The 22,757-nt window shown below is 35.8% G+C and overlaps 1 protein-coding gene across 7 annotated transcripts in view; it reads right to left on the reverse strand.

Moving 5' to 3' along the window:
• Positions 1 to 288: 288 nt before the first annotated feature.
• Positions 289 to 22,757, reverse strand: part of LRRC4C (leucine rich repeat containing 4C) — a 365,164-nt gene continuing 342,695 nt past the window's right edge. For all 7 annotated transcript variants that reach the window (XM_058161691.1, XM_058161692.1, XM_058161695.1 and 4 more), the window contains one exon: positions 289 to 4,565. In XM_058161691.1, coding sequence (XP_058017674.1) covers positions 2,613 to 4,523 — 1,911 coding nt within the window. In that variant the 5' untranslated portion in view covers positions 4,524 to 4,565 and the 3' untranslated portion in view covers positions 289 to 2,612. The remainder of the gene's footprint in view (positions 4,566 to 22,757) is intronic.

A 22,757-nucleotide genomic window follows, 5' to 3' on the forward strand; every position in this document is an offset into this window, starting at 1 on the left:
AAAGCTCATCTTATTTGATTCAAGATTTGAAAAATTCACAAGTAAGTTTCCAAACTTTGCTCAAGAACAAATTGTTATATGGTATGAGATTTACAGTTATTGTAAGGAACTTTAATATATACTCTTGTTTTCCATTACCCAAGTCAAAAGCATTATTTAAGGATATTGTAGAGAAGTTATTATACTGTAATTCAACCACAACCATTTTCCAATGAGAAGAGCCCTGAAGCACAACATTTGAACATTTGATTTTTTAAAAAAACAAACATGACTAGCCTTTTAAAACATATTTGTGTTAATTATTAACACAAATTTAAATTTATTAGTTATATGGACATCAATATTTTCCCCCTCCTTCAAATAATATTTTTGTCAAAGGGAGAAAAGAAAACAAAGATCAGTGCTGTTTAAGTGTTTAATCAGATGCCAATTTTCTGCTTATGATCCTCTTCCTTAAAAAGCAGAACTTTGTCAAGGCTGAGAGTCTAACCTACAAGAAATGTTTTGGATTGTAGTCTGCTTGGTTTCTGATTTTCAGTTTCTGCGTCATAACTCTGAAGAATAATTACTCCTTCATAAAAACGAAGAAAGGAATGATCTTGAATGGATCTTCTGACTAGAACAATTCCAATGGATCTTCTAATCACAGTTCATATTATTTTAATTAAGGAATTCAGTTCATCATTGAAAAATCCTCTTGAGGGCCACCTCTCACTTGGATTTCTGATACTTATCATTGGTTTACGTCAGATAAAAGGAAAAAGAATTAAGGGAATTGTATTTCCCCCCCTCCCCATTAATTTCTGTTGTTGACTACTGTTCCTGGATTTTTTTCAGTGTCACAATTTTATTTGTTAGCTTATCTTGTTCAACCATATTTCAGTTGAGCTAAATAGCAAACAGCATCCATATTTGCAGCTTTGTTTTCATGCAATCAAAATAAATAAATAAAAACTTTATTTCACATGAACACTAACAAAATGTTGGCTAAAACTAAAGGTTAATGATATACTTTCAAACAAGCCTGGTGAAGCCTGAACCTTTTGCTGATGCCCTTGGCTTGCTATAGAAGACACCAACAAAGCCAGAAAAAGTAGATGAATAATACTTATGGTTCATTATAACCTTTATTTACAAATTAAGGCCACATTCCAACACATGGTTAAAATTAGTGTTGGATCAAATTATTTGGACCAATGGTTTTAGAACTTTGGATAGCAAATATCATTTCAAATATCTCTCTCTCTCTCTCTCTTTTCCTCTCTTCCTCCTTTCCTTGCTTCCCTCCCTCCCATCTTTCTTTCTTTCTTTCTTTCTTTCTTTCTTTCTTTCTTTCTTTCTTTCTTTCTTTCTTTTTTTCCTTTTTTCCTTCATTTTCTTTCTTTTCTTTCTTTCTCCTTCCTTTCTTCCATCCCTCCTTCCCTACCTTCTCTTTTTTTTCTTTCTTTCTTTTCTTGCCTTTAAATATAAAATGGATGCTCCCACACAAATACTTTTGTTAACAAGGTAGCAAATCCTTTGGTGTCCAGTCAAGAACGAATTGTTCAATCAAAATTCTGAGGAAGAATTTTTAGAACATTCCAGGGACAAAGTGATTTTATCTAATGAAAAATTCTGATCAAATGTGAAGATAACTTTCATTCATTTCATCAATAAATTCATTTAATTTATTTAACCCCAGTCAGTTTCCTGAATTATTGTCTGTGATCATTAATTTTTAGGCATGGTATGCTGGTTATTAGGTAAAAAAAGTGTATTATTACTTTCAGTTAAAATTCAAAATGTTGTTATAATATTTCTGTTACCATTATTTTGTTTGTTTTTGAAGGAAAGCCATGGAATGATGGATGAAAAAAATGTAAAACGTGGAACAATCTTTTGACATTTTAACATCACACTAAAAATGAGTACAGAAAAAAACCAACAATATTTTATTTATAATCTTATTTTAGTGTTTGAACTACAAATCCTGGTTCTAGAGTTGTTTAAAAGATCATGGGTTGTATAGATGCTCACATGAAAATTAATTTCTTGGATTTTTTCCCCCTTCCACAGAATTGTCCCTTCAGGAAATACAGAAATGTGAAAAAATAAAAGAAAAATAAAATATTTTGTTTTGTTTGTTTCTGTTCCTTGATTGTTCTCGTGAATCTACTGCTAACATCCATTCCCTCTCTGAACCATTTCAAAAAGGGCATGAGAAGAAAATGAAATGAAAAAAGACAAAATAGACCGAATCTCACCACTAGAATTCACCATAAAAATTCCCAAAGCATTAACAGAATTCTTACAAAAATTCCTAGACCAGTTCTTTAGAGAATCAAGTTGTTCTATGAAAAATATGGCAAATGGGATAGAAGGGAAGGTATGGGAGAGAAGAAAGGAAAGGGAAATCAGTAGAGTAGGGTAAATAAATGCAGCAAAAAGAGGTTCTGAGGAATACACATAATTTTGTCTGCTTTCGCTCACAATAGAATTTTTAATAAATAAATTTCTTTTTTTGTAAAGACACTTTTTTTGAAACAGTAGATTTAGCCCAGTCATCTGTGTCATTTTTTTTAATAAACTGTCTTTTTTTTTGTTTTAAATTCCCCCTTAAATCTGTAAATGGTTTAGATCTGAGTCTCTTGTACATTGTCTTTAGAGTTCATTCGGATCAATAATGGTTCATGCACTGAACTGTGTATGGAATTTATTGTGTTAACTGTTGTTGTGTGGTTGAAAGGAGATTTATAAGAGTTATAGTGGTTTAAGTGCTCATGCTCTATTGCTGGCATGGGCAAATGACTTTCTATAGGTGTATCACCTGTAAGTTCATCATCCACATTAATGATTTCTACAGTCCGTGTTGGAGCATGATGATTTTGCCGGTGATGTTGTTTTCTCATTTTGTAAAAAATGACCAACATCACAGCAGCCATAAGAGTGATTGCCACAAAACAACCAATTATGATTTTGGTAGTCTTCATAACCTCATCTATTCCTGGGATCCCGTTGCTTAAATCTGTCACAGGAATTGTGAATGCTTTTTCCATTGACCTTGTGCTCTGTGGTGTGAGAGAGGTTGTTGCATTAGTGGTGTCCCAATCAATAACTGGTGTGGGCCAAACCTGTTCTGTGGTCCGTGCCTCATCCTGAGAAGGTTCCACAGTTTCTACTGTGATGGTTGAAAAATAAGTAATACACTCCTGTGCGGTTACATTAAGAGTTGCAGAAGCTGTTGTATTCCCCACAGAGTTACTCACCAAGCATGTATACAAGCCTGTGTCTTGCGCGGTTACCCTTGTAAAGTTTAACGTGCCATCACTGAGCACAGAAATCCGAACCCTATAAGCCCCATGTGTTATAACAGATCCATTTGGAGTAATCCAAGATATAGAGGTCAAGGATGTTGATGCTCGGCATTTAAGCTCAGCAGCCATGCCTTCAGTGACATTGAGGTCTGTTGGTGGCTCCACAATCACAGGAGCATAGCATGTGAAGTAGTTTAGGTCCAACTCACCAATGTATCTTCCTTTCAAGCTGGGAGGTGTGTTGCAACGGGCACAGCATGCAGTGTTGGAGGGTGCTTTGTCTTTAATCCACCAGCTGAGCCATAGGATGTCGCAGTTGCAGTTCCAAGGGTTATGATGCAGGTGGATTCTTTCCAGACGGAGAGGTGTGAAGAGGTCATGAGGCAGTAGTGTTAGATTATTGTGGGCCAGATTGATCTCTACTAGTGACTGAAGGTTATCAAAGGCATTCCTTTCAATCACCTGAATCTGGGATTGGATCAGCCACAATTTCTGCAAGTGCATTAATCCTTGAAAAGACCCTGGCTTGATAACAGTTAAGTGGTTCCCAGAAAGATCTAGCTCATCCAGTTTTACAAGTGGTGTGAGGTTAGGAATTTCCCGAAGGTTGCACATAGCAAGGTTCAAATACCTCAAATTGGATAGACCTTCAAAGGCACCTTCAGAGATATATGAAAGCCGTTTTAATTCCCCCAGATCTAACCTCCTCAGGGAAGGGATTCTATTAAAAGCATAAGAAGGAATACTTTCAATGGGGTTGTTTCGCAACCAAAGTTCCTTCAATTTTGACAAGTACACAAATGCCCCATTAGGAATGGTGCTAAGACGATTGTCAAAGAGTTCCAGAGTATTGAGATTAGCCAGACCATTGAAGGCCCCAATTTCAATTGTTCTAATGTGATTCCTGCTCAGTTGCAAGACTTCTAGATGCCTCAGGTGTTTGAAGCTATTTACTTTGATTATTTGAATTTGGTTCTCATGGAGATTCAATAACCGAGTGTTAGTAGATATAGCATCAGGGACCTCTCTCAGATTCTTTCTCACACAAATTACTTTGCTAAACTGATTGCTACAGGAACAGACAGAAGGGCAAGTCTGAGCTCTGACCAAACCAGCAACCACAAGAAGTTGAAGAGCCAGTAGCACCACAAGCAAGGGGTCAAATAGGGCCCTGTTAAACCTAGGACCTATCATTATCTGCTGTGGATGTAAGCTCATCTTGTTCAACATTCATAATTTATTTGGAGTTGGTCCTTCAGGAGTTCCAATAGTCTAAAGAAAAAAGAAAATATCAATATTAGTATCAAATATTGCATTTTCATTTCATACTTATAATTGTGCATTCACACATTTGTTTAAAAATATATTTACCTAGAAACAAACTACTTGGGGATTCATTGTTAATATAAGTTAACAATTAAAATTACCCTTAGTCATTATAAGTTTTTTCTTTTGGGTGCAAAAAATATCTTGTAAAAGAAAATAAAGTGTATAATGAAATATAATTCTAACTATTAAGGGAAATGCCTTCTGAAAATACTGTTTTGGCCAAGATTACAGAATCATGAACATTACTTTAAGCCAAGTCACTGTTTTCAGCAGACATTCCAGATATACTGAAGTTTTGCTGATCCAATTCTCAACCACTATTATCTTGGCTGGGAATTAAGAAAAAAGAGTCCAACACATCTGAAGGTAACTAGCCAAAGACTGAATTATTCACCTATAAAATCAATCTGAAAATTAAGCTAAATTATCAGAATTAAATTATTCATTTCAATAAATCTAAGTCTAATTATAACACCATTTAAAAGGCTATTAAAACATTTATAATTAACTTAAAGACAATGGTATATTACTGGATAATTCACTACTGTAATAACATTATTTAAAGAAGAACATTCAGAACCTTTATCTGGAATTTATTTTCAGAGATTTGCAATTATTGGATGTACAGGTCAGTTGGAAACTAACATCAGTTCTTAGCAGAACTTCTAAAACTGAAGATGGAGATCTATAACATTAACCTTTGGATAAGGAAAAAATGATGACTAAATTGTCAAAATGAGATTTATATTTTTCACTTAGGGATTGGCAAGCATTTCTAATAAAGCAGTCTAGCATACAAGTTGTCCATACCCACCAACAGTAAAATATCTGACCAGTTTTTTTTTTTTAACCATCTGGATGAAATGAAAAACTTGAACAAACAGCTTATAACAGCCCTTACTGCAGTGGGTCTATTACAGGCCTAACACCCACAAATGATGAAACAGTCTAATAAGACCTTGAAAAGTGTACTTTTTATGTGTATTCAAGAGTATGCCAAAGTCTGTTTGCCATTTTGCAGATGCAAAAATAACAAAAAAATAGCCTTAAAGATGTAAAACCCTTTATTTATTTATTAATTCAATTTATATACCGCCCTTCTCCCGAAGGACTCAGGGCGGTTTACAGCCAAATAAAAGACAAATCTCACAAAAATTTAAAAACATTTTAAAAAGCTAATTCAACTAGGCTGAAACAGACTAAAACTATAATAAAACCCACATTAAACTACATTAAGCCAGCCCTGCGCGATAAAACAAAAAGGTCTTTAGCTCGCGTCGAAAGGTCCGGAGGTCAGGGAGTTGACGTATCCCTGGAGGCAGCTCATTCCAGAGGGCAGGAGCCCCCACAGAGAAATCCCTCCCCCTGGGGGTCGCCAGTTGACATTGTTTGACTGACTGCACCCTGAGGAGACCCTCCCTATGGGAGCGCACGGGTCGGTGGGAGGCTAACCAACACCTTGAATTGCACCCGGAAGACCTTTGGAAGCCAGTGCAACTTGCGCAGGAGAGGTGTTACATGGGAGCTTCGAGTTACTCCCTCTATTACCCGTGCAGCCGCATTCTGGACCAGTTGGAGCCTCCGGGTGCTCTTCAAGGGGAGCCCCATCTAGAGAGCGTTATAGTAGTCCAGGCGGGAAGTGACGAGGGCATGAGTGACGGTGCATAAGGAAACCCGGTCTAGGAAGGGACGCAACTGGCGTATCAGGCGAACCTGATAAAAAGCTCCCCTGGCGACGGCCATCATATGATCTTCTAAGGACAGCCGTACATCCATGAGGATGCCTAAATAGCGAACCCTCTCCATGGGGGCCAATGACTTGCCCCCAACAGTCAGCGATGGAGTCAGCTAGCTGTACCGGGATGCCGGCATCCACAGCTACTCAGTCTTGGAAGGGTTGAGTCGAAACCTGTTTCTCCCCATCTAGACCCGCACGGCCTCCAGACACCGGAACATCACTTCAACGGCCTCAATGGGGTGGTTAGGGGTGGAAACGTACAGCTGAGTATCATCATCATACAGATGACATCGCACCCCAAAACCATGGATGATCTCACCTAGCGGCTTCATATAGATGTTGAACAGAAGAGGCAAGAGAACCGACCCCTGTGGCACCCCACACATGAGGCACCTCGCGGCTGATCTCTGCCCTCCTGCCAACACCATCTGTGACTGGTCCGAAAGATAGGAGGAGAAACACCGGAAAACAGTGCCCCTCACTCCTAAACCCTCCAGCCGTCGCAGCAAGATACCATGGTCGATGGTATCAAAAGCCACTGAGAGATCTAATTGGACCAGGGCAGAGGAACAACCCATGTCCTGAGCCCTCCAGAGATCATCTACCAATGCGACCAATGCCATCTCCGTGCTGTACCCAGGCCGGAAGCCGGACTGGGACGGGTCAAGATAGACAGTTTCATCCAGGTAATGGGGGAGCTGTTGCGCCACCACCCTCTCAACAACCTTTGCCACAAAACAAAGGTTGGAGACAGGACGATAGTTTGCTAAAACGGCTGGATCCAGGGAGGGCTTCTTGAGAAGGGGCCTCACCACTGCCTCTTTCAAGGCGGTAGGGAAGACACCCTCCATCAAAGAAGCATTGACAATTCCCTGAAGCCAGCCTCGTGTAACCTCCTGGGTGGCCAGTACCAGCCAGGAGGGACATGGGTCCAATAAACATGTGGTCGCATTCAGCCTCCCCAGTACCATGCATGCTTAGGTTTGAAATCTTTTTAGCAATTATGGCTATGCAAAACCATATATAATGGGAAACAGAGATTGATTGCATATATTTTTCTTAAATGTGTGGTGATGAGGCAGGTGGCTCAGGATTACTCTTCATTATGTACTAAACCCTTATTATGGTAGAGCTTATACTAGTTTATACTGTTCTTATAGAATTCATACTTAAAGTCTCATATTTTATATCTTTTGACTGTCTGCTTTTTAACCTCACTATAAATGAGGAACTGAAACTGCCAGCTGTATGGGAATATTGCTCAAACTTACAAGAAATGGAATATAACAGGAAACCAAGTGTGTGGTGTATGATATTTGCACAAGCATTACCATGTTTGGAAATTAGGTGCTTTTTGCTACACGAAATGTATTGTTAGGTATGAAATTGTACTTTTTTTTCCAAAGTTACTTCTCCTTTTTTTAACTGAAGTTTTTAAAACCATCTGCCCGGGCGTCTTGCAGGTAGTCCAGATCTTGGTGTGGACTCTGGTGCACCAATAAAGTCTGTTTTCTCTCATCTTCCTGGTCTCAAGTCTCTCTTGGCAAATTGTGGCAGTAACTGGACAACTGGACTTTGCCGCTACAGCGATGTTTTGAACTCTAGTTCATTAAGCCACAAAATGACCAAAAGTAAAAAAAAATTGAAAAGGCAGATTTAAATGCAGTTTTTATGCTGCATTATTTTAATGTACACCCCAACCTTTATATGTAATTTAAGAACCTAGTGTCTCATGCGTCCCCATGCTGGTGCTCTTCAAAAGTTTTGAGTGGTGGGTTAAGTTACTCAAAGCACATTGTTTTATGGGGAAAAAATCTTCTATGAATCATATTAGGTTTGCAAATCTTTCCTCTAGGGAGGAAAATGCCTTCGATTATTTATGCTTTTATATCTTGAATACATCTACTGACAGAATACTTATTGTTTGCTTACTTCAGGAAACATATATAAAAAACCTTCAAGTGATTTTATTTCCTCATACACATTGTCCCCAATTCTCATATTTTGACCACTACAAGACAGAAACTGTCATTAGTTATGTGTCCCGAATGCAAAAATAAAGGGTTGGCAATTTCCGAGTTACCTTCTAAAATTGCTTCTTTCAGATTTTTGAATAAGTGAAAAAGAACTTCCAACTTTGCAAATTATTATTATCATTCAAAATCTCTGAGTGCTGATTCATTTATAGTTGTATCTAAACCCAATTCTAGATTCATTTTGAATCTCTTGCTCACTGCAAGGTCCCTGTGCTGTAGAGATTAATGAAAGTTCCTATAAATCAGCCCAAAGTGAAGTCTTATAAATTACAACAAGCTCTAAACACATTAATAACCCAGAGTGCACTGATATACAATACACATGTTTAGTAGAACAAAAATACTACCTTTAAAGCTTCAAACAGTTTAATTTCATATCAGTGGGGGAAATCTTGTATTTTGAAAAATAGGAAATATATATTATTGTTCACATAGCAGTCTATTTAGAAAAATAATTAACTTATGAATTTATGAAGGTATGGGAATATTGGATAGCTCCTTAGATTTTACTCCTACTGAAAAATGAGTAAACACTATCACCAACAAAACTAACTGGTATCACTTATTTTGACCTTTGGAAAATAACTTACTTTTCCATCTCATTGCAAGACATTTTAAATCAGGTTTTGTAAACTTGTAATCTCTACTGATTAGGGAGAGTTACAAAGCAGCTGTTTCATTATACTAATGGATGGTTGATCCTTGGCCTATCTAATCCTCATTCAGTAGTTCTTGAAAGGGCATTAATCTTCTGAAGTCTTTCTACTGTTTTAGACTCCTTAACATTCACCTTAAGGAATATACATGAAGGAAATAAAACAAAATAAAACAAAATATAACTAATCATGGAATTCTAAAGAAAACTTCCAGTAATAGAAACATTCTACATATTCAGAGGACAGTGTTTATAGACTATAGAAATATAATGTTTACAGACATATAGAATATCCATCACAATCACAATTTATCCAACAGAATGTATTTGGAAGGAAAATCACAATTACATATGAAAGTGGAAATGCTATTAATAATGCTCTGTCCAGCAAATGATAATTATAATCTTGTCCTTTGTAGCTATGGAAACCTTTGGAAGGTAAAATGGAGTATAGATATTTTTGTGGTCTGCAGTTTACAAGCTGTTTATGTAATAATAAATGAGGAATGGATCACTAGAAGAAATCAAATGATTACACTTCTATGGCATTTTGAAAATAACAAAGTGGTACAGTGAAATAAGTTGCTGTTTTTTTTAAAAAAAAATACTTGTTTTATCAATACAGAACAGTGACACATTGCATATTTATATTGGGATTTTGGGATTTTTCTTTTAGTAGGAGGGACTTCTACTGCTAAAATTAGCAATATGACATTTTGGGATAATGTCTCTCAGCAGCTTCACAGCAATTCTGTCCTTTCTGTGCTCAGTGAAGAAAACCAAGGTCAGAGTGTATTTTCAATTAAACTCAGGATGCTACAAAGTACAGAACAGAGAGAACGGCAAGCACAACCAGATCTATCACTGCTGAGCAATGAATAGGTTATAGGCACTTCTGCATATTATATGTGAACATGTGTGATTATTACAATCAGAAAAAAAAAAAGCTGAGGAAACAAGTGACATAAAATTAAGATCAAAGCTATGTGATCACTCAGAAGAAACTCTAGCAACTGCTGACTGAATAAGCTGAAGATGTTCTTTAAGAGTTAGAAAAGCCTGCCAAAGGCCTTAGCACAGAAGTCAAAGATTCTGGTACAAAGGTTGAAGGAACAACTGGTAAAATGTCAGTTAACTTTCCCTAAGTGACAGAAATTATGGTAGAGCAACATAGATGATCAATGCAGCTTGGATCTCTGTCGTGAGATAATGCAAATCTCACTGTAGATTTGTAGCCAGAGTTACTTAGTAACATATTTCAGATATCTTTTCACAGGAAAAGAAATTTTAATGTAACAGTGAAAGACTATTCAATGTCTGGATTAGTAAGAAGGCCAAGTCTATCTAGTCCAACACATGATATTAGGTTATTGCAGGTGAGCACAGTATATTAATTCATCAGAGTAGAGTACATGGGTAAAGAATCTGAGATTAGAATTACTAAGAAAATCAGAAAGAAGGGATCACGAAGCATCAGAAAATGAACATACAAGAAAAACAAGCATATTTGTTGCCTCTCAAAATTGGGATGGAGAATGAGATGTTTACACAGTCAATATTACCATAACATATTGTAAAATATAGCCTTTTACTTTACTTTTTTGTAAAGTAAAGCCACAGCATTTATGTATGACAAAGATTTGTGTTCAATTGCATTTGTGCTTTATGCTCACAGATCCTCAGAGAAAGCTGAAGTAATAATCATGATTCAAGTTCATTATTATTATTTGAGGATACATTCCCAATTATTTATAATTTCAACAACTAAAATACTTTATTACTAGTAGCATTATTGTCAAATAATGTCAAATAATACAAATACAATCAAGGATATTTTATTTTGCTCCTGTCCTCATAATCCTATACTATAGTTCAGAATTTTGAAATAACAACAAAATATATTTTCTAGACTTTGATGTATAAATTATATAACTTGTATAAATTCATTTATAAACTATTTGTGATAGAGAGAGAGAGAGAGATATATATATTGATTGATTGATTTTTTAAAAGGCATGCCTGATCATTCTATGGCGTTTTTGCAAAAATTCTCAAATAAATTTCAGTAATCTTATCAAAGTCTTGGGACTTGCCTAAAAATTGTTATTATGATTTCCTTGAAGAGAACCCTGAAAATAAGATTTGAAGGAAATCTGGTGATAGATGTTACTAAAGTAAAAAGGTTTTCCTTGCTCATATGTGCTAGTTGTTCCCAACTCTAGGGGTGGTGCTCATCTCTGTGTCAAAGCTGAAGAGCCATCGCTATCCGGAGACATCTCCATGGTCTGTGGCTGGCATGACTAAATGCCAAAGGCATTGTTACCTTCCCACCAAAGGTGGTCCCTATTTTTCTACTTGCATTTTTTACGTGCTTCAAACTGCTAGGTTGGCAGAAGCTGGGACAAGTAATGGGAGCTTACCCCATTACGCAGCACTAGGGATTCAAACCACTGAACTGCCGACCTTTTTAATAACAAGCTCAGAGTGTTAGCCGCCGCATCCCTTTAGCTGTTACTAGAAAGATATTATTTAATTAAAATGACTGTCTAAATATTTAATTGCTCTTTCATTTATTTATTTATGTATTTATTAGTATATTCATATCCTACCTGCTTTCTGAGTTATTAAGATTCTTTTGAGAAGTGGGGTCTCCTCATTTTAACCCCACAACAATCATTTTGTGAGATTTTAATAAGAGTGATAGTGACTGGCCCCAGGTTATCCATTCAATACGATTCTGTAACCAATACAATATCTGAACCGCTACACTATATTCTATCTCCATACCAAAAATTTTTCCTTATGATCATAAAAAGGGACAATACTCAACTTTATTTGGGCTAAATGTTTAGACTGTGTGACTCTGCCAATATTCCAATTCACAATTTTAATTTGATAACAAGTTAAATGAAGTCTAACATGGATTCAGATTGTTGGTTTGGCAAAACTTCCAGTCACATCTAATTACCATTGTGGATCTTAGAATTGCATAGCTTTGATTTAAATATTGATTTAGTTCATTATAAGGTGTGGTTGTTGATGCATTCTAAAAACACCCAGTTGAATATACACAACCAGTTTGAAGTCAAGTTAAAGGAAGGAATTGATTGAATCACATTCAAACTGAATCTTCAAACTTCAAACTTCAGTTCATTGTCTACTTTTTCTACCATATTTTATAATCTCATAGATGTTGGTATGTTTGTTGTAATTGTTATATTTGGAATATTTCATATGCTTTTCACTATTTTAATACGCTTCCTACTACCATGCATTCCTTTTCAGATAATTTATCTCAAAGTTCTTTTGAGATAGACTGTCTTTTAAATAGCATTCGTCAGCGATTCCAATCCATGTTTTTGGGCAATTTACAACAAACATCAATAAAGAAAATAAAAGCAATAATAAAATACAAAATAAGTAGGTGCTAATTATAATCGCCAGCTAGGATCTATCAGAATCAAAACCATGGTGGAATAAATAGTGTTCAGTGCCTTGTAGAACATGAAGACTCCAGCTAAGTATGTTCATCATTGGGTGTTGTTTTAGGAGAATTAACAATTAGGCCTGCACCTGGGTCCATTCTCCCTGTGGTACATTAGAAGAATTGGCTCTTCTTCCTTAATTCCTGTTTCTCAGCTTTAATGTATATCCCGACCATTTCCTTTTCATAATCCCTTTCAAGGGGGAAAAAGATGTAGCAAACAACCTTCCTACTGTTTATGATACTCCCCGTGCTCCAAAATATATGTAACATTCTGGGATCTTAGCCAATGCAGCTTCATCAATTAAGATATTAACAAGGCTCACAAAAACAGGTACTAGAATTTTAGTTAAGAAAAATAGAAGTGCAGGAATCGATTATCAAAAACCTGTAATGTTTTCATGTTACTAGCATGGCACAATGGAACAATCAGCTGCACCCAATAAAAGGCATACCAAGGCAAAAGAAGAAAAGCAGTGCCTGCTAGGTCCCTAAATTGGATGCTGTGTGATGCAGGAGATTCATGGCCACCATCTCCAGAATGGCAAAAATAGAAGGTTGGTAAGCACAATTTTAGAATTTCATACTGGACTTTGACAGGCTGTGAATCTGAAAAATAGTGCCACAAGGAAGTACACTGAAATAAAGCATTAAAAAAGAAACTAGAATAAAAGTCTTTGCATGCAGATCTCCTTATTCCATAGTCGGCGGGCCAGAAGAGAAAATTATTAATCTATTGTTAGTAATCACTTTAACTATATTAAACAATTTAAATGACATTTGAACCAAATCCAGTTTTTGTTCTAACTTTTGGTTATGATGCCTCCTTGTTTATTTCTTTAGAGTGTCTCATGACCCATTATCTAAAGACCAATTATGGTATTTAAGCCTGAAAAAAAAACCCTGTACACTTCTTTTTAAAGGTAAGATAGTTACAACAACAGAGCAGTAATAGGAAAAAATGCCTTTCATTTTTAATCAGAAAACATCCCAAAGGAATTTCATAAGGTTTCATTTAGCTTAGATATAATGTGAATATCATGTTACCCCCTCCTTTAAAAAGCTTCTATCTCTTGGGAAGAGATTAATATTAGCAACCAAGGAAAATATAACAGCATGATAGGACTTGATTAAAAATATAAATTATCACAAAAATGTTGATGACCTGAACTGTTAAAGACGCTGCCTTGGGGTCTCATTCCAAAGAAATCCTTCAAATGATACCGTATCCTTTGGCTCTAAGGCAGGGGTCTCCAACCTTGGTCCTTTTAAGACTTGTGGACTTGTGGACTTCAAATCTCAGAGTCCCTCAGCCAGCTTTGCTGGGAGTTGTTGTGTCGTTGCCACAGAGAACTCTGGGAGTTGAAGTCCACAAGTCTTAAAGGGACCAAGGTTGGAGGCCCCTGCTCTAAGATGTAGTCCTGGCTAATTAAAACAGGTGGGAAAGCAGCACTTAATGAATCAAAACATTATTTCCTGCAATTCTTTGCATTTCCCTGCACATTGTGATCTCCAAGTGCTGACCAGGCATAATGCTGCAGTTCATTATATGACAACTAACAATTTCAGAATTCAAGGCTGTGTGTCCACAATTCTATTACACAAGAACAAGAGTAACATGCACACATGGTAATGCCTAATCTATCTATCTATAGCTACAATGACTCTTGATGTCCGAACCTTGCTATTATGGCATTTGTCTTCATCAATCGGGGAGATCAGGGTTTAGCTGGAGGTGAGCTTTCTTGGTTAGGCCATCTCTTATCACGTGAATATAAATTGTGTGACCCTCTCCATTTTATCACACAATATATGGATTAATGGTTGTATTAAAATTCATATTGGTTGGGAAAAGAAGATGTCACTAACATCCCAACACTTTCATTTGGAGAAACTCATGTGCTGTTTCCTTAGACAACCAAAGAATAAAAAATAAAACACCATAATTTTGGGTCCTATGGATCCTTGACCGCTTTTGTATGAAAATATCGGTTCCCAATGCTTCCAACAGTAGTTTATATTATACTTGATGGATACCAAAGCTCAGCTAGATAATTAGTAACATGCATGTGCTCCTACAGTATTTTTTTGTCTAGTTCCTGGAGTTCTGGAAGGTAGCACTGCCAAACGTCAAGGGGAAAACAGCTTAATATCACCAGCACAATTTCATACTCAGTTCATACAAGAAGTAAGAAAAAAGAATGTAAGCATGTAACACACACACACACACACACACACACACACACACACACACACCTTAGCGTTGCCTACTTGCATGATACCATAAAATCATCTCTCCCCTTGGCCATTGAAATAAAAATAGTAATAAAAGCCAACAACTTTAATCAGACATAAACCTTGATTATAGAAAAAAAGTGTTGTCCCTTAGCTGTAAGAATATTATGTATTTTAGGCAACCACAGGAGCATTGATTTGGTTCTTTTGAACAGAAACCAAGCTTTCCAACCAAACCAAACAAGAACTTTCAGGAGTTCTAAGCAGTGGTGGGATGCTGCTGGTTTAACAACCAGTTCAGTGATCAGCGCTTTGTGCATGCACATGCCTAATGCGTGCTGTGCGCATGTGCAGAGTTTTACAAATATTAACCTTCTGTGTTACCACTTGGGAGTAACACAGCTGAAGCGCTGCAATCTGCTCTGCCGCGCCAATCAGCTGAGAAGATAAAGGGGGGGGGAACGTGACCTGATCCCTGCAGTGAACCAGTTTGCTCCCAGCTGATCATCGCAGCTACCGGTTTGCTCAAACCGGTCCCAACTGGTAGAATTACACCCCTGGTTCTAAGCAATAATGAGCCAGAAACCATTGCTACAGACATTTACCAATTTCTATACTCACATAAATTCAGTGGGTTTTCTATATGGTATTAGAGTACTACAGGAATGCACCTTTCAGTTTAATTAATGATATGCCAAGCATTTCTAATCTAAAACCTCATTCTCCCCTCTCCAAAACCAGGATATTAAATCTGCTGTTTTAAATTGCATTTACCTTCGGTTTGCTGTCCAAGTTGTCAGCTTCATTACATTTTTTTTTAACTTTAAACACTCTACAGATTGCTTAGCTATTTTAAAATTGTACCATGCCAAAAAGCTCTACAGAAATGATTCAGGATGCTTTATTCCACGTTTGCTTGCACAAATTCTAAAAAAGGTCCCTTTTTAATTAAATTTAACAAACAGCAGCTGAGAATGGGAAAAAGAGCTTAGTAGAGAAAACCTGTAATGTTTCTCTCTTCCTTTTCTATTTATATTTAGAAGTGATAAAAAAGGGAAACGTGAAAAATCACTATGAGAAGTAGGAAAGTCTTTCCCATTCTAAGAAAACTCACAAAATGTCATTCTAGGCTGCTCGGTTAGCAACTATTTTTAATTTTCCTTTCATATTCTGGAATAGGCAGCCATTTCCACCTGAATAATTCATAGGTCTTTAAGTTTCTAAAGAGGAGGAAAGAAAACTTCAAGCACCGTGCTTTAATAGAAGGAACATTATTTCAGATGAGAAAGCCATAATTACTCTACGATCTGCATTTGCTGCATAATTCTCATACATGGGACAGAATAGAGGAGGAATCACCTAGTATCCTATTTTCCATTTCTATTTTGTACATAAAAAGATTAAAGCTGGAATAACCAAAATTTTTTATTTTTCTTGTAGAAATTTTATGTCATTTGATAGATACAGATAATTTAATGGTTGCCTGTGGTTCGCTACTTTCTTTCTTTCTACTTTTGCCTGCCTTTTATCCCATTACTGTCACTTTTCAAATTATTAATATAATAAATAAACGTAAGGCCATTTTTGTTGTTAGTTGATCTGTGTGTGTGTGGGGGGGGTGCTTTTGGACACATGGATTGGCTGGAAGTATGTCTGGTTTAAACAAAATTGAAAGTCACTAACAGTAACTTTTCCACCATTTAGAGGGGTTGTGGGGTGGGTTTATTTTTTATTTTTTTTTATTTTTTTTATATTATTATTATTATTATTATTATTATTATTATTATTATTATTATTATTATTATTATTATTATTATTATTATATGGCATGCTTTTTGAATTTCCCAACATCTTTCACTTCATACCACCAAATATTCACGTCTTTATAATTATGTCTATCTGTCTGTTTGCCTGTCTGTATCACTCTGATAGTCTTTACTTCTATAGAGGTGAATGTCAGCATAGATCAATCTTTTCATTTCATGAGAAGGGATGTAAACTTTTATATGAGTAAATCTGAAAATTTACTAAACAGACCAAGGGTGAAATGTAAAATTTGTTACTACCAGTTCTGTGGGCGCAGCTGGTGGGGGGGGGTAATGTGACTGGGTGGGCGTGGCCAACTTTTTTTTTTAACTTTTAAAAGCATTTTTTCTACAACCTCTTCAGCTGAAGCATGAGGGGTGGGGCAGGGAGTTTTGCTTCTGGTTCTCTGAACCACCTGCCGCCATCACTACCGGATCGGCGATCCAATCCAAACCAGGAGCATTTTACCCCTGAAACAGACCCTAGATTAGTATCGAGTTATACATATTCCATTAATGGTATGTATTTCAGTTGCCAAATCTTTATTCTGTAACTTCAAAGTATTTTTTGATCATGTGACCAAAATTTAGCAGCAAATCTAATGATTTTGACAAACATGAAGTGTTTATGTTGATAGATAAACCAATACACAAATAGACAAAAAAACAAATAATTAAATACTCAACCAACTTTGGCCCTTAATCTCCTACAATCCTTTCCCAGATTCTCTCTTCCCTCCCCTCCCATCACAAGAAAGTGCTAATACTTACGTTCTCTCAATTTTGGTAGTGTTGTTATGGCACTGATGATAACTCTTGAAGTTTGGCCCGAATACTTGCCAAAATGCATTTAAACAAAAATGACATATTTCTGGTTATTATTTTTGTCAAATTTTATTTAAGCAATAGATTTTAATTTTATTAAATTAGAATTTAATTTTATTAAAGCAGTAGGTTTTTCTCAAGTAATGCACTGGGCAGCTTAGGTCTAATTTAGTTAGCTCATCTCTAGGTTATTTATTTTATCTGAGTCAATGCTGATCTTTGGAGATGCCAGAATAAAATATTTTAGGATTGGATGATATTGCACATATTCCTACCAATGGTTTAATAATTTTACTATTGGCCATGCTTCCTTTTATCAAATTTGTGATGTTTTCTTCTGAACAGATGATCAGTCATTTAAATTTTTCCTTGCCGTGTATAAGGGAAAAAAACTTGGGACATGTGCAAGCAGAATTAGTAACTGAATAGGTTTTATCATAACATAGATTTTAAGTGCTAAAGAAAGCCCTTCACAGGACTTGTGAAGGGGGGAAAATGAGTATGGGAAGCCATAGCAATTATTTCCACAACTTAAATTGTTGACATACCATTTAAGAGAAGTCACTCTATTTTTGAGATGTACAGATATTTAGTGTATAAGCCTCTTCATTCACCAAAGTATGATTGGCAGATGAAGACTTCTGGGATACATTTGTGTAATTTAGATAACCTGGAAGCTTTTAAACTCCACTGTAATCAAATATATATTTGTTTTGTGTTAGAACCTACTCTTATAATTCTTTGGGTACAAGCTTATGATAAATCCTCTAGAAATCTCTGAAGAGTGATGATTAAAACTCATCTAACATAAGGAACTAATTCTCTCCAGGTAATGTTCTATATCTCACTGTTATCATTCTCTTGAGTGTTAGAGTTTAATCTCATAGATGAGTTAGCAATGGAGAGACTGAGTACACATCAAATCAGCTAGAACAAAGTACACAAAGAAACCAGGACTCCATTTATAATACAATAAATTCAAACTTTCATGCTTCACTCTCTTTACTCACAGGAGAAACTGAAAGATTGTGAATCTAAAATAATTCTGCAGAGTACAATTAAAATCTTAGGCTCTTTTATCTGAGTTAAAGTTCTACTGAATTTAGTGTGAAGAGAAAACAAGAATGGTATTTTATTTTAATTTATTCTATTTTATGCTACTTATTCAATTTGTGTATCCACCCATCTCACCTAAGTGACTCTGGGTGGCTCACAGCAATTAAAAAAAGCATCAAAAAACAGAAAACAAATGTACAATTAAGAAATTAACTTCAGGGAAATTGCAGAATGTGTTTTTAGAGGCAAAACTTTAATTAAATTCATTTTAACAGAATAACAGAATGGGAATTTTATATATTATTTCCATGATAAATTTTTAACATCAAATTTCCAATTACCTACTGATTTAGCTGCACTTATTTTCTTGCAAACTTGAATAGCATTGAAATGAAAAGGCTAAGCCATTTTGACAATTTCACTTTCGTCTTTTATTATATGCAGAAGTCTACCATTTGAAAATTATTAAAATTAACAGTGCACATGAAAGTAACATATGAATGTCCATGGATCTATATCTGATATTTTCTTCTCTGAAACAAATGATTAATTAGGCCCAAAGAACATTTAAAGCACATTGATTTATATTGATTAACTATGACTTTAGGCTTTAGGGAAACATCTTGATGCTCCATGGTCATAATACTTAAAATATATGTCAAGCACCTTTTGAGATTTTCACAAGCAGATTGGGGTCTTTACTAAAAATATTAAATTAAAAATTCCATGAATGCTAAAAATGTTCCACTACTTCAATTTTCCATGCTTAAAATCTGGAGAATATTAGATTCAACCTATTTAACTGTTATAGAACTGTTGTGTTTTCCTTATCAATACTCATCAATGTATCTTTTTTTAAAACAAAAATACAAATGAGAATTTTGGCATGTCCTAAGTCCTATGTCTACTGTGTCATAACTGACATTCTTGGAAATAATTGTATAAACAGTACCTTTATGTGGACCAAGTTGTTAGTCTATTTTAAGTTGTAACAGACATTTGAGACTTTATGATTTAAAAAATTGGACTATAGACTAAACATTCCGATCATAAAAGTAGAAGAAACAGGGAGAGGGGTTTGCCTTTTGTCAGCATTGGACAAAGTGATAGAAAATGGTATTACATCTAAAATATTCCAGGAGATATTTGAAAAAGAGGGACAGAAAAATTGGTGGTATTCAGCTGGTTCAGACCGGTTTGGGTGAACTGGTAGTGGCGACTTACGGGTGGGCCGGACCACCCGCCCTGGCAATATACCACCCTATTTAGCCATCTTTTCTAAGCCGAGGGCATGCGTGTAAGTCACATTCACGCAAGCAAAGCGCATGCATGGAAGTCCGCATGCATGAGTGTGCTCACATTTTCGGTGTGCGACAAACCAGTGGTAAAATTGTGTGAAACCCACCTCTGGACAGAAACTAGAAGCTGTACTGTTAAAAATGATGTCTGCTTTTATGATTTGACTATTTATATTGTCAAATAAACAATGATAGATGTGAAAGAGAATACCTTGAAAGATCTAGATAAAGAGCTGAAACAAACTTCATTTGATTTGGTTGTAGAACAAATAAAAAGAAAAATTGTTAGATATAATGGCTTTTTTTAAAAAAATGTGCATTATAAAAGATGACAGTAAAGTACAAATAAAAATAATAAGCTAAAGGAATGGCCTGGAAAATTACTCCTTACTGGGTTTACCAAATACATTTGCTAAAGACTTGAAGAAGCCTTTGAGATGGGAAAAATAAAAACTGAAAAGAATCAAATCAAGGTTTTGGTAACTATCTTCAAAGCGCTCCATGGCTTAGGAATGGGTTACCTACGGGACCGTCTGCTGCCACCGATTGCCTCCCACCGACCCATGCGCTCTCACAGGGAGGGACTCCTTAGGGTGCCGTCCGCCAGGCAGTGCCGACTGGCAACACCCAGGGGAAGGGCCTTCTCTGTGGGAGCTCCCACCCTCTGGAATGAACTTCCCCCAGGACTCCGTCAACTTCCTGACCTTCGAACCTTTCGCCGTGAGCTTAAGACACATCTATTTATTTGCGCAGGACTGGACTAGAATTTTAATTTTAAATTTAGTTTTTAATGGGGTTTTATTATTTTAATTATAATTTTAAATTCAGCCTTATTCAATAAGTTTTTTAATTAGTGTTTTATCTTGTATTTATATTTGTGTTTTTATCAGGCTGTAAACCTCCCTGAGTCCCTCGGGAGATAGGGCGGTATAAAAATGTGATTAAATAAATAAATAAATAAATAAAAATCCTATAGGAACATCTCAATGAATTAAAGATCAAGATAGGCAGAAGTGAAAGGAAGGAGTACAAAGTTGGTTTGTCTGACCAAGGTTAAAATAAGAAATTTTTCTATAAAAATTTGGGAACCCTGTATGGACTTTTTACCAGAATTGAAATGTTAATGATTTGTGTATGGCTAGGGAATAGGTTATGGGATAACCACAAAATGCAAATAAAAATGTTTTTAGCCATATCTTAGTCCCGAAATTGTAATTCAAGATAGTGTCTATAAACACACAGCCCTTAACGTGTTTGAATTTTTATTTTATATTACTTAAAGTGTAAAATGAAAAAGTAGAAATATTTTGAAGTTTTAAGTATCAAACAGGTTTTCATAGGCCACAAGCTACCCATGGATCAACATTATCATGCCCGGAGTTAACCAAACAATGCTATCTTAACTTGCTTCATTGGAAAAAGAATATAAATAATGCAGAAATAAAACTATAAAAACATATTATTCTACTTTGAACAAATAATAGACTAAAAGTATTTAGCAATAAAACATATTGGCTGTGATAGATTCTCCACTGATTTCTTATAGGACAAATTATGTATAAATGAATTATTTTCACCAAGAGCAGGCTAGGTTAAATAGTCACTGGTTCTTTCCAACTGTGCAATTCTTAATTCTACCTAACATTGGATCTCCCAACTTCACATCTCATTTCAGTAAGATTTTGAAGTGTATCAGAAGATAAATTAGTTGTACTGTAAAGGGTGTTTTTTTTCCCGTTTAATGACTCTCCTTTATAAAGGGTCAGAGGGAGATGGAAAACAAGCCACTTAGAGTTAATTATTAAAGTAAAGCTGAGTCATTATAGCCAATTGCTTATGTGGAATGAAAACATTCCTGGTAAAATGTTCATGAAATTACTGATTATATTGAACAAAATGATGTTTAATAATTATGAATGAAGTAGAATCCTTGTTTTACTGTTAACAAGCTGTTTCAGCCATCAGAATTAGCTAAAAATTTAACTGCAAGACCACGATCAATTGAAGACTCTAATTGTCTACATGTTCTTAGCTTTTATTTGTTTGAGGCTTTGCTCAGATACATGTTTTTTTTTAATCTTCTTTGTCCTGTTTTTTTTTAAAACACGTCCTTGGATGTGCACAGAAACACTCTGTTAAACATGGATAAACAATTAGTACTATAAAACATGTGAAAATGAAAGTCTAAATGTGAACTCTAGTTCTGCCTTGGGCATGAATTCAATTGTGGGGCTTTAGGCCAGTCACTGTCTCTTAGCTCTAGAGAGCAAAGGTCTGCAGAGAAGAGCATCTATGATAATAAGAGGTCTGCAGGATAAATTCTATGAGGAACAGTTAAGGAAACTAGGTATGTCTAGCCTAATGAAGAGAAGAATTAAGAGTGACATGATAGCTGTTTTACAGTACATGAGGGGCTGTCACAGATAGAGGTGGAGGTCAACTTATTCTCCAAAGCTCCTGAGGGTAGGACAAGAAGCAAAGGGTGGAAGACTGTTAAAGAGAGAGTCAACCTAGAATCAAACAAAAAGTTTCTGACAGTGAGATCAATTAACCAATGGAACAGCTTGCTTCTCTGAGTTGTGGGTGCACCATTGTTGAAGGTTTTCAAGAAAAAATTTGACATTTGTCTGGATTGATACAAGGTCTTCTTCTATAGACAGGAAGTTGGACTAGAAGACATTCAAGGTCTCTTCTAGCCTTTTGATTCTTTGAGTGCCATTTGTGAAAATGTTGCCAAGAAAACAGCAGGTACTTGTTCCTGTAATCACCAGAAGTCAGAGTTGATTTGGTTGACCAAGCTTATGAGCACTTCTAAGTTTTCTATACTTTAATTGAATCCTGCTGGTTTTAAATAGGAAACACTATTCAAAAGAGGTACAAAATGGGAACTAGAGTTTCATTCTTCAGATCCTTTTCAGTTTCATGTACTGTAAGTGTTTTTCCCCTCTCAATTTTCATACTGATGTTGTCATTGTCACATTACAAATAGTAGAAAGCCTACCT

This window comes from Ahaetulla prasina, chromosome 1 (genome assembly GCF_028640845.1).
Source record: "Ahaetulla prasina isolate Xishuangbanna chromosome 1, ASM2864084v1, whole genome shotgun sequence".
Lineage (NCBI taxonomy): Eukaryota > Metazoa > Chordata > Lepidosauria > Squamata > Colubridae > Ahaetulla > Ahaetulla prasina.